The sequence below is a fragment of the Lithobates pipiens genome, unplaced genomic scaffold, assembly GCF_037356315.1.
Source record: "Lithobates pipiens isolate NorthernLeopardFrog02 unplaced genomic scaffold, aLitPip1_a1.2 Scaffold_13, whole genome shotgun sequence".
Lineage (NCBI taxonomy): Eukaryota > Metazoa > Chordata > Amphibia > Anura > Ranidae > Lithobates > Lithobates pipiens.
In genome coordinates, this window is record NW_027507718.1 from 13692017 (window position 1) to 13705107 (window position 13091).

General features: G+C 45.5%; 1 protein-coding gene across 1 annotated transcript; it reads left to right on the forward strand.

Annotated features, from left to right (window-relative positions):
• The first annotated feature begins 6750 nt into the window (after positions 1-6750).
• LOC143976001 (zinc finger MYM-type protein 1-like) lies at positions 6751-9615 on the forward strand. The gene has a single exon (XM_077478524.1). It carries the CDS (start codon positions 6920-6922, stop codon positions 9503-9505), a length of 2586 nt encoding a protein of 861 aa, XP_077334650.1. The 5' UTR covers positions 6751-6919; the 3' UTR covers positions 9506-9615.
• Positions 9616-13091: the final 3476 nt, after the last annotated feature.

Genomic DNA, 13091 nt, shown 5'->3' on the forward strand with positions numbered 1-13091 from the left:
TTACCCTGAATGATGCAGTAGCTAGGTAATTTCAAGGTTTTCTGTAGACCAGGCATCACTAAATGGTGGACCGTGTCAATGCGCTGTCCGGCCCCGCCATTTAAGATCTTTTCTGTTTTCAGCTGCTGCTGCCCACTGGCACTTGTCTTTACAGCGCTCACATCAGAAGTGCAGCACAGCAATGCATGGAGGGGCTGGCCCAGTTAACTGGTTGCAAGAACCGCCCTGCATTCTAACAACCAATCAGTTAACTGGGGCAGGTCCCGCCCTCCATCCATCCCTTTGCTGCACTTCCGATGTCAGCTGCTGTGTAAGGTAAGAGGGTACTGTTATGAAGGGGAAAGGATCAGACACTAATGGAGGAGGGGTGCGCTATATATAAGGGAGGCAGGGCAGGAATGTGAAGGGGATGGGGTTCTCCAAAGGGGGTGAGGACAGTTATGTGAAGGGGGGTGCTATAAAGAGGATGAGGACAGGAATGTGAAGGGGGGCTGGGGATTGCAGTGTGAAGAGGGGTGCTATAAAGGGGTTGAGGACACCTATGTGAGGGGGGGTTGCATAAAGGGAGTGAGGACAGAAATATGAAGGAGTGGTATAAAGGGGATGAGGACAGGAATGTGAAGGGGGCTGGGGATTGCGATGTGAAGGGGGGTGCTATAAAGGGGGTGAGCACAGCAATGTGAAGGGGGGGCTGGGAACTGCAATTTGAAGTAGGGGGTGATATAAAGGGGGACCGCAGACAAGAATTTGAAAGGGGCAGGGGAGGGACTATGATATAATAAAAAGGATTGTGATGTGAAGGATCTGAGGCTAGCTTCACATTATTGCGTACTGGGTGTAGATGGCCCCTCTATTGCAGTCCTTACAATATAAAAAAATGTTTTTAAATTGCACCGTACCAAGCTGCATGGTACTGTGGCACTCACAAAAATGTGCCACATTCGCTATTGTGCAGAGGAGGTGTCATTGAGAGTCAAACATGATTCGGACCTCGGCTGGAAGAAAATTTTACTGACTGGACCTTCATGAATTTTAATTCAATACCCCTGCTGTAGAATAACTTGGGGATATACTCATGAATTATTTTTATTTTTTTTAATTCTCTTGAAAGGTCCTAACAATGGATGCTACCCTTAAGAGCTAGGGAGGAATCCTGGGCAGCTTGTCAATGCAGGGGACTTGGTCAACAGAGGAGTCCCAGCATACAATTAACATCTTGGAGCTCTGGGTGATCCAGTTGTCACTGTACCGATCATAATCTGATGGGGCATCTGGTTGAGGTCTTGGGCAACAACACAGCCATAACGCATATCAACCATAAGAGAGGAACAAGAAATCTCACCGTGACAAGCATCCGGACCTATTCTGTATATCTGTAGCGTGGAAAATTCACAGGTGGTATTTCTCAGCTGAAAGCACCTGGACCCTGTTCCTTTGATGGCGGAGCACCAGACATTGATCTGTCATCTTGGTTCCAAAACAAACTGGACAGATTTTTCTCCAGATACCAGGATCCACTGGTGGTGGCTCTGTGAGAATATTACTCTTTAATCTATGCATTTCCTCCCCTGCTGTACTGAAAGGTTTGGCTTGGAGGGGTTGTCGGTACTGGATGGTTAAGCTGTGAGAATCTGTGAAGGGCAAAATTTGAGGTTAGAATAAATACTGCAAGTACAAGGAAATCTGACCCTTGGCAGATCTGGTTTCCAGCAAAGACCTTAAGCATAAAGTCTGAACTACTCCTGAATGGGATCAAATCAACATAACATATTTCTAACAGCATATAAATACTTAGAATTTTACCTGAATAACACATTTTGCTACTCCTCCCAAGTATGGGGATACCGCGAGTGATACAGTGAGCAGCTACGGCCGCCAGCTGTATCACAGGAGCGTGCCCGCAAGCACTCCACATAATGCGAGGGAGCTCGCATGAAGTTGTGGAGTCCTTGTGGGAGAGCATTGAGACAGCTGCCGAGGGACCCCAGAAGAGCAGGTTCTGGGCCACTCATTGCAAAATGAGCTGCACAGTGGAGGTAAGTATAGCATGTTTGTTATTTTAAAAAAAAATGCCTTTAGTGATCCTTTAACTAGTTGGGTGGTACACCACACAATTGTCAGAAACCATGAACCAGACCGAGACAGAAGTACAATTAAATCACACTTGTTTATTAATAAAAAAATAAAAAGGTAAATAGAGAAAGCGTAGTCAAAGCATAGCCAGAGTCCAGTAACCGGATCGAATAGTCAGCCAGTCCAGAGTTCAATAACCAGATCGGGTAATTAGCCAAGCCAGAAGTCAGGGATCCAAGTGGAGCAACAGCAAGCAGGGTAAGGAGCCAGAAGGGATGTCAGCAAGCCAGTCTTTAAACAGAACCACAGCAGATGGTTTCTTTTGATGTGACCAAGGCAAATGCAGAGATGAAGTGAGCTGGACAGCTTTAAGTAGGCAGGTCAGACAAGTAGGATCAGGAACAGCTGGGTGACTGTGGAGAGAGATGAGAGCTGGCAATTAGCCGACAGCTGAGCAGCCAGCCCAGAGAAGGAAGTGCTAAGCCCTGACTGTACCCCCTCCTCAATGATCCCTCTCCCTCGGAGGGCCACTGGGCTTGAGGGGAAAATGTCTTTGGAACTCACGGAGGACAGGGGCATGTACGTCCGAGGATGAACCCCAGGAGCGTTCCTCCGGATCGTACCCCTTCCAATGCACCAAGTACTGTATGCGCCCACGGAACCTACGGGAGTCAACAATGGATTGTACCTCATACTCTTCATGGTTCTCAACCTGAATAGAGTGAGGACGTGGCACCGAGGTGGTAAATCGGTTGCGGACCAACGGTTTCAATAAGGAGACATGAAACACATTAGAGATGCGTATACTAGGAGGAAGGTTCAAAGCGTAAGCCACTGGGTTAATCCTGTGAAGGATACGGAAAGGCCCAATAAACCGAGGTGAAAACTTCAGTGAGGGAACACGAAGTCGGAGGTTGCGAGATGACAGCCAGACCCTGTCCCCAATTTGGTAGGAAGGCGCAGGCAGGCGTCTGTACCTATCATTAGCATGACGCAAAGCCTCCTGGACTAGACCCAAGTGGAACGAAGACCACGGAGATGCTCCTCTAACGCAGGAATACTCTGCGGAACAAACGAGTCAGGCAACATGGAATGTTGGAAACCATAATTCGCAATAAATGGAGACAATCGGGAGGCAGAATTCAAGGCACTGTTGTGAGCAAACTCTGCCCATGGTAATAAGTCTGACCAGTTGTTATGGTGGTCAGAAATAGTGATGGCCGAACGGTTCGCCCGGCGGTCGTTTCACGGCGAATTTCGGCTGTTCGCGGTCCACCCGTTCGGCGGACTATTGGCGCCATTTGCCCGGTGGACTTCCGTGTTTACTGTGTAAAAAAACTTTGACCTATGATGACACATCCATCATGGGGTACAGGACAGCCAATTGAGACATTACGGCACATGGACACTTGGACATTCCCCCTAACTTATAAATACACCCGATCCGGTGGCCATTTTACATTCTTTCTTCTGTCACTATAGGGAGAGGTTGCTGTGTGGAGCAGGGAGAGATTGCAGTGACCCAAATCGCTAGCTATTTGGTACACAAAAGTTCTTTTCAGGACTGGTATAGGTGTTAGGTGTATATAGGTTTGCTGTGCTACTGATTGTTGCAGCAGCCTGAGCAGAGGCGTAAGTAGGGTGCGGGGGTGCGGGCCACCCCGGGTGACGCACACATGGGGGGGTGTCAGGCCGGCACCCCCCCCCCCCCGCGATTATAGGGGTGGCAGCACTGTGGCAGGGCCGCTGATAGGCCAGCCAGCCATTCACAGTGCGTGCGGTCACGGCCAGCCATTCACAGTGCGTGCGTAGTGTAGTTCCGCCTCCCCCCCCCCCGGCGCCGCGGAGTGATTCCTTCTTGTCTCTCCGCGCGTAGGAGCAGTAAGGCGGCGACTCAGCTACTGAAGAGATAGGGGAGGGGACTGTTTTACTGACCATCCAGAAATGTCCTCCATTACACTGTAAAATGTCTGTAATTTACAGGCTAATTTTTAATTATTCAATCAGCCATTTCCATATGCTCAAACTGTTTGTCCCTGGACCAATACTGGCAATGGCTGCTCAGTATTCACAGCAGGGAGAGTTTTATGAGAAAAGTGTCTTTGGAGGGACAGTCTAGTCTTAAAGTCAAATTGCACTAAGCTGGCTCGAATGAAAATATAAATCACGCACAATGCATTGCTAAATATGTTTTATTGCAAGCGATATAAGTGCCATCTGTCATCAGTGCCACACAGTACCATCTGTCATCAGTGCCATATCAGTGTCATGTGTCATCAGTGCCCCGTATTAGTGCAATCTGTCATCAGTGCCATATCAGTGTCACGTGTCATCAGTGCCACATATTAGTGCCTTCTGTCATCAGTGCCATTTGTCATTAATGCCACCTGTCAGTGTCACGTGCCATGCCATATCAGTGTCACGTGTCATCAATGCCACGTATCAGTGCCATCTGTCATCAGTGTCACGTGTCATCGATGACACGTATCAGTGCCATCTGTCATCAGTGTCACGTGCCATGTGTCATCGGTGCCACGTATTAGTGACATCTGTCATCAGTGTCACGTGCCATCAGCGCCCCGTATTAGTGCCATCTGTCATCAGTGCCATATCAGTGTCACGTGTCATCAGTGCCCCATATTAGTGCCATCTGTCATCAGTGCCACGTATTAGTGACATCTGTCATCAGTGCCATATCAGTGTCACGTGTCATCAGTGCCCGTATTAGTGCCATCTGTCATCAGTGCCATATCAGGGTCACGTGTCAGTGCCACATATTAGTGCCATCTGTCATCAGTGCCACATATCAGTGCCATTTGTCATCAATGCCACCTGTCAGTGTCAAGTGCCATCTGTCATCAGTGTCACATGTCATCGGTGCCACGTACTAGTGCCATCAGTCATCAGTGCCAGGTATTATTGACATCTGTCATCAGTGCCATATCAGTGTCACGTGTCATCAGTGCCCGTATTAGTGCCATCTGTCATCAGTGCCATATCAGGGTCACGTGTCAGTGCCACATATTAGTGCCATCTGTCATCAGTGCCACATATCAGTGCCATTTGTCATCAATGCCACCTGTCAGTGTCAAGTGCCATCTGTCATCAGTGTCACATGTCATCGGTGCCACGTACTAGTGCCATCAGTCATCAGTGCCAGGTATTATTGACATCTGTCATCAGTGCCACGTATTAGTGTCACGTGTGATCATCAGTGCCCCATATTAGTGGCATCTGTCATCAGTGTCACGTGTGATCATCAGTGCCCCATATTAGTGGCATCTGTCATCAGTGTCACCTGTCATCAGTGCCATATCGTTGTCACGTGTCATTGTCCTGGTGCTCCAGGGCCTTAAAAAGTGTAATAGTTAGTCAACAATTTAGATGTGTAATTTATGCTCCTAGAACACGAGATGGCGCTCCCTGCATGTTGGGCCTCTCTAAGTGGCCAGGCTGTGAAAAAGTCCCACACGTGGTATTGTAATACTCAGGTGGAGTAGCAGAATTTATTTTGGGGTGTCATTTGTGGTATACACATGCCATGTGAGAGGAATGACCTATTACAATGACAATTTTGTGGGAAAAAAATCTTTATCATCTTTATCCGGCTCTTGGGACACTATTCCTCTCACTGACGCCAACAATGAGTCACCATTCCTTCCATTGACACCAACAATAGGGCATGATTCCTCCTATTGACATAAATAATGGGGCACATTTCTTCCCACTGACATTAACGATGGGGCATTCCTACCACTAATACCAATGATGGGCGCTATTCCTCCCACTGACATCAATTATGGTGCACTATTCCTCCCACTGACACAACGTTTGGTGCCATTTCTTCCACTCACACCAACAACGAGGCACTATTCTTCCCACTTATACTACTTATGAGGCACTATTCTTCCCACTGACACCAGTTATGGGACACTATTCCTCCCACTAACACCAATGTTAGGAACTATTCTTTCCACGGACACCAATGATGGGACACTTTTCTCCCCACTAATACCATGGATGGGGCACTATTTATTTTCCTACTAACCATAGGTGCTACATATTTTTTTTTTTTTTACTCCCAATGACCACCAAGCCTGAGGCACTGTTTACTCCCACTGATGCAGGGCATTTTCTAACACCACTGGCCACAGCCCCTAAAGTCTGAAGGATAGTGAACCCTTCCTTTTCTTAGAAAGTTTAGAGACCCCCTGCTCTACAGCATTCTACTGTGCTGGAAGTTTCTGATCCTATACAAACTTAAAGTGGAGTTCCACCCACTTTTCCAACTTTGTCGCCATTCCATGAGTGTACGCAATTTTAAAGTGTGACATGTTTGGTATCCATTTACTCGGCGTAACATTATCTTTCATATTATTCAAAACAATTGGGCTAACTTTACTGTTTCATTTTTTTTCTTTTTTTATTCCTTGAAGTGTATTTTTTTTTTACACAAAATTTGCGTTTGAAAGACTGCTGCGCAAATATTGAGTGACATAAAATATTGCAATGACTGTCATTTGCTTAAAATATATATATAATGTTTGGGGGTTCTAAGTAATATTTTTGGTATAAATTCACTTAGAAGGATATTGTAAATTTAAGCTACTGTGGACCCACTTATTAAGTTAAGAGGGTTATGGAGGTCTGGAGAGTTCACAATTTGAGTATAAGCACCAAAAGTGCATGGGTTTTGTATTAAGAGAAGGAGTTGTTTTCTAGTCCACCATGCACAGTTTGCTGGTGCACAACTGCACATATTGAGATTTGGAAGAAGAAGCACTGGACTTTTTAGAGACATGTATTTGTGCTTACGATCAAAGTATATTTTTCAGAAAACACCAATATGAAGCGAAATCGACCTAGTGGGTTTCAGCAACGAAAAATGAAGAAGGCAAAAGAACAGTCAGCTGAGGCAATGTCTGGATCCATTTTAAAATATGTCACACCTTCAACATCTACTGCAGTAGGAGAAAGTGCTGAAGGCATTCAGACTTTTGAATTCAAGAGAGAAATACCAGAAGTATCTTCTCAAGAACATTCATATATAAAAAGGCAAGAGTTGGAGAAGATCGACTTATCTTCAAGCAGTGAGAGTGATGTTGCGGAAGGAGATGCCAGAAGAAGCCTCCCCCAGCAAGACTCTGATGAAGAAGCAGAGCAGACTGATAAACTATCAGTTTATTCTGATGTTGCTGCTTGGCCAGTTACAGTTACAGATGAGTTAAGAGTGGACCTTATTAAGAGGGGAAGTGAACCTTTCCAAAATAGAGATGGGCCTTTCAGTGCTGTTGAAAGACGAGGAGAGAAATCGAAAGGGAAAAGTCGACAGCTCACCACTGCATGGTTCTATAAGGCTCTTCCAAATGGTGAGACAATTCTTAGAACCTGGATGGTGTACTCTCCATCAAAAGAAAGTTTGTTTTGTTTTTGCTGCAGACTTTTTGCGCTTGATGAAAAACTAACTGTAACATCCAGTTTTGTTACCGGGTTTCAGTTGTGGTGGAAGCTGAATCCAAAGGTATCTGATCATGAAGCTTCTGAAAAGCATCTTACATGCTTGGAGAAATGTAAGACCTTGAGAACAGGACTGAGGCTACTAAAATGCATTGATCATGTCCACCAAACAACAGTGGACAATGAGAAAAAGAAATGGAGGGATATTTTGCATCGCCTCTTGGATATAACCTTGTTTTTGGCTCACCAGAATCTTCCTTTTCGTGGTCATAGAGAGATCACGTCATCAGTAAATAAAGGAAACTTCCTGGAATTGGCAGAATTGCTTTCAAATTATGATCCCGTTTTAAAGGAACATTTCATAAGGCTGAAACGTTCTACCGAATCTGGGAAGAGAATGACCTCTTATTTCTCGCCAAAAATTCAAAATGAATTTATTTGTCTTCTGGGGAATCATGTGAAAAAGAAAATAGTGGCTGATATCAAGAAAGCAAAGTACTTTGGGATTCTTTTTGACAGTACCCCTGATGTGTCACACATTGATCAGATGTGTGAAGTGATCAGATATGTTCATATTGAAGGTGATAATGTTGAAGTAAAAGAATCATTCTTGGGCTTCTTTCCTATTGCTGGAAAGACTGCTGCTGAGCTCACAGAAAATATCCTGCAACATATGGAGGAAGCTGGACTGGACATAAGCCTTTGCCGTGGTCAAGGATATGATAATGCTGCAAGTATGGCAGGGATTCATGGTGGTGTTCAGGCAAAGATAAAAGAGATAAATCTCAAGGCTTTGTTTATCCCATGTGCAAACCATTCTCTGAACCTTTGTGGGGTGCACTCTTTTGGAAGTGTTTCCTCCTGTGTTACTTTTTTTGGAACATTGGAGAATGTGTATTTGTTCTTTTCAGTTTCTACACATCGTTGGGAATTGCTGATGGAGAATGTAGGTGTGACAGTGAAAAGACTTTCCCAAACAAGATGGAGCGCTCATTATGATGCTGTGAAGCCAGTAAGGGCAAATTTAGAAAAACTTACTTCAGCCCTTGAAAAGCTGTGTGATCCCAAAGAAAATGTGGACACAAGAGGATCTGCTCAGATGTTGCTGCCTGCTGTATGCGATTTTACTTTTTTGTGTTATCTTTCTTTCTGGTGTGACGTTCTGGGAGAAGTTAATATCACACAGAAGTATTTGCAAACAGTGGGACTCACTCTTGAAAAGTGCATTGTGAAGCTACATGCCCTAAAAGCATTTCTTGCAGGTCAACGATATGAAATTGTGGAAAAGGCAATTCATTATGCAACTACCATGTGTGAGGAAATGGGCATTTCAATGGAGAGAAGAGGGCGAGTAAAGCTCCGGAAAACAATGCCAGGAGAGAAGGCAAAGGATGCTGGTCTTACATTACCAGAGGAAATTAAAAGGGCTATGTTTGAGTGCCTTGATCGGTTTCACCAGGAGTTGGAAATCCGTACAAAGGCAATTGAAAAAATCCTCTCAATGTTTGCTGTTATTCAGCCAAACACTCTGGTTGTTGCAACAGAAAAAGATCTACAGAATTATACTCCAAAATTTACTGAGGTTTTTGATGAATTCTCTAATGAAGACATCTATGTGGAGATTGAACGCCTTCGGAGGCATTTGGAAGCTGCCAAGATCAGTATTGAAGAGGCAAAGAAATGGACGGTTTTGCAATTCCTGCAGTTCATTATTAAATGGGATTTTTGTGAATCTTTGCCTAACTTGTCACTGTGTTTTAGATTCTTTTTGACTCTCTGTCTGAGCATTGCTTCATGTGAAAGAAATTTTTCAAAATTAAAATTAATAAAATACTACTTCCGCTCTACCATGAGTGAGACAAGGTTGACAAATCTGGCCATACTTTCAATTGAACATGAATATGCAAAGACGATTAACTTTGATGCAGTCATTGATGAATTTGCAGAACTGAAGGCTCGAAGGCAGAGGATGTGAATGACTCCTTTCAATATAGACTGAGTGGTCACTTTGGAGTTTGGATCAGTTTTTTTCTTAAAATAAGCAGTATTATCTGTTCAGTAAATGTTATAAATAATTGAAATAAGTTTAAGTACGTTAATAAAAAAAAAAAAAAACATTGGAAAATAAGTTAAGTTCATGGAAAGTTTACAAATTTGTGCAATAAATATTCTTGAGAAAATGAAAAAAAATTGTGGGTGTTTTTTCATTTAAAAGTTGGGGGGGGGGGGCAGGTGTAGGATCCGCCCCGGGTGCCAAACGCTCTAGGTACGCCCCTGAGCCTGAGTGTCTTTTGTCAGTTTAGAGAAAGGGACAGGACGGTGTGTCTGCTGTAGGGACAGTCAGTTTAGTCATTAGCTGTTACTATCAGGTCCACAAAAGTGCTATTCCAGTTATTGTTCCAGTAGCCTCTGTTTTGTCAGTTTATATAGGGACAGGCAGGAAGCAGTGTGTGAGGCAGTGAGAGTCAGTTTAATCAGTAGCTGTTACTATATTAGGTCCACAAAGGTTCTTTTCAGGACTGGTATCAGTGGTATGGTAATAGGCTTGTACACGTATAATATTCTTTCTTCCAAATATAGAAAGAATATTATACTTGACTGCTGCCCTTCTGCTGCAGTCTGCTAATCATTCACAACCTACTTGTTCCACAAAGGTCCTTATAAGGACTGGTAAGGTAATAACCTGGTGTAGGGTGCTATATAAGGACTGGTATAGGTCCACAATACATAGGGTTGAGGCGCACTACTGCTGACCGCTGCCCTATACTGCAGCAGTCCTTCATCGGTATAGGGACTGACGTACAGTCTGCTAATCACTCACACACAACCTACTTGTTCCACAAAGGTCCTTATAAGGACTGGTAAGGTATAGGGTACTACAGTACATAGGGTTGAGTGAGGTACAGTCTGCCATTCTATAAGGACTGGTATAGGTCCACAATACATAGGGTTGAGGTACACTACTGCTGACCGCTGCCCTATACTGCAGCAGTCCTTCATCGGTATAGGGACTGACGTACAGTCTGCTAATCACTCACACACAACCTACTTGTTCCACAAAGGTCCTTATAAGGACTGGTAAGGTATAGGGTACTACAGTACATAGGGTTGAGTGAGGTACAGTCTGCCATTCTATAAGGACTGGTATAGGTCCACAATACATAGGGTTGAGGTGCACTACTGCTGACCGCTGCCCTATACTGCAGCAGTCCTTCATCGGTATAGGGACTGACGTACAGTCTGCTAATCATTCACACACAACCTACTTGTTCCACAAAGGTCCTTATAAGGACTGGTAACTTGGTCTGTCTAGGGTGCTACAGTACATAGGGTTGAGTGAGGTACAGTCTGCCATTCTATAAGGACTGGTATAGGTCCACAATACATAGGGTTGAGGTGCACTACTGCTGACCGCTGCCCTATACTGCAGCAGTCCTTCATCGGTATAGGGACTGACATACAGTCTGCTAATCACTCACACACAACCTACTTCTTCCACAAAGGTCCTTATAAGGACTGGTAAGGTATAGGGTACTACAGTACATAGGGTTGATGGAGGTACAGTCTGCCATTCTATAAGGACTGGTATAGGTCCACAATACATAGGGTTGAGGTGCACCACTGCTGATCGCTGCCCTATACTGCAGCAGTCCTTCATCGGTATATGGACTGATGTACAGTCTGCTAATCACTCACACACAACCTACTTGTTCCACAAAGGTCCTTATAAGGACTGGTAAATTGGTCTGTCTAGGGTGCTACAGTACATAGGGTTGAGTGAGGTACAGTCTGCCATTCTATAAGGACTGGTATAGGTCCACAATACATAGGGTTGAGGTGCACTACTGCTGACCGCTGCCCTATACTGCAGCAGTCCTTCATCGGTATAGGGACTGACGTACAGTCTGCTAATCACTCACACACAACCTACTTGTTCCACAAAGGTCCTTATAAGGACTGGTAAGGTATAGGGTTGAGTGAGGTACAGTCTGACATTCTATAAGGACTGGTATAGGTCCACGATACATAGGGTTGAGGTGCACTACTGCTGACCGCTGCCCTATACTGCAGCAGTCCTTCATCGGTATAGGGACTGAGAGTTTTGTCACAGGGTCATTTAAAAAATGACAGGCAGAGGAAGAGGCAGGCCCTTCCGCAGGAGCAACAGGCTTGAGCCAAAGTGGGAAGTTGCAGAAGGTGCATTCAATTACTTTAAAGGACGCACCAGACTTGGTTGAGTGGCTCACTCAGCCTTACTCTTCTGCACCCTCCTCATCCTCTCGATCTGCACCCCCTTCTTCACTCTCTGCTATGTGCACCCCCAAAGACACTACCACCAACAACACCACCACCACCACATACCTTCCGCTTGAGTCACAGGAATTATTTTCCGATCCATATCAAGACATTTCTGATGCGCAGCCACTCTTGGTATTGGATCAGGAAGAGGAGGTAGCAACAACCGCTACTCAGCAGTCTGACGACAGTACCCAGATCAGCCCAAGGAGGAGGTTGGTCCCCGGTATTGCTGCCTACTCCGAGATCTCTACTTATAGCGGTGGAGAAGGTGACGTAGACGATGACGTGTCTAGTGATGTCACGTGGGTGCCCACAAGAGAGGAAAAGGAGGGGAGTTCAGAGGGAGATATGGACCAGCAGATAGGGAGGAGAAGCAGGAATAACTTACATTGCACAGGAGGGACAAAGCAGACTGCAAATGTATCAGGAGCGAGTCATCGACCATGTACGGTCACATCTGGCGCTCCCAGGACACCGGCACATGGCTCCGCAGTGTGGGCTTTTTTTAACGTGTCCGCTGCTGACAATAGCGTTGCCATCTGCAATCTTTGCAGTCAACGCATTAGTCGCAGTAAGCCCAACACTCACCTAGGGACGACCGCCTTAAGAAGGCACATGAGCAGCCATCACCGAGCCGAGTGGGAGCAACGGAACACACAAAGCCACACTCCAGGCTCTCACCGTTCAGCCTCGTCTTCTACTTCTCTTTCTCCTCTCTCCTCACAATTGTCCTCCACTCCACCTTCCATCACGCCAAGCTCACGTTTTTCTGCAAAAAGGCAGGCTTCCGTGGGCCTAATGTTCGAGCGTAAAAAAATGCCGTGCTGCGTCTGTTGTGCCTGGAAGCCAAGAGCCACACTGGCCCGGCGCTCCTTTCAGCTTTGCATTCACAGGCAGATAAGTGGCTAACAGCGCTCAATTTGACAGTTGGTAAAGTGGTGTGTGACAACGGTGCCAATCTGCTTAGCGCATTGAAACAGGGCAAAATCACGCACGTGCCATGCATGGCACACGTCTTAAACTTGGTCGTGCAGCGATTCCTTGTCAAATACCCTGGGGTCCAGGACATCTTGCCGCAGGCAAGGAAAATCTCGGCCCATTTCAGAAGATCTTACACGGCCATGGCTCGCCTTGCTGACATTCAGCGGCGACACAATCTGCCGGTCAGACGTCTTATTTGCGATTGCCCGACGCGATGGAACTCAACCTTCTATATGCTTGATAGGCTGCTCCAGCAGAAACGTGCAGTTAACATCTACCTG

Excerpts from the sequence above, each read along its gene's own strand:
- LOC143976001 (XM_077478524.1), top strand. The coding sequence starts at position 6,920 with ATGAAGCGAAATCGACCTAGTGGGTTTCAGCAACGAAAAATGAAGAAG.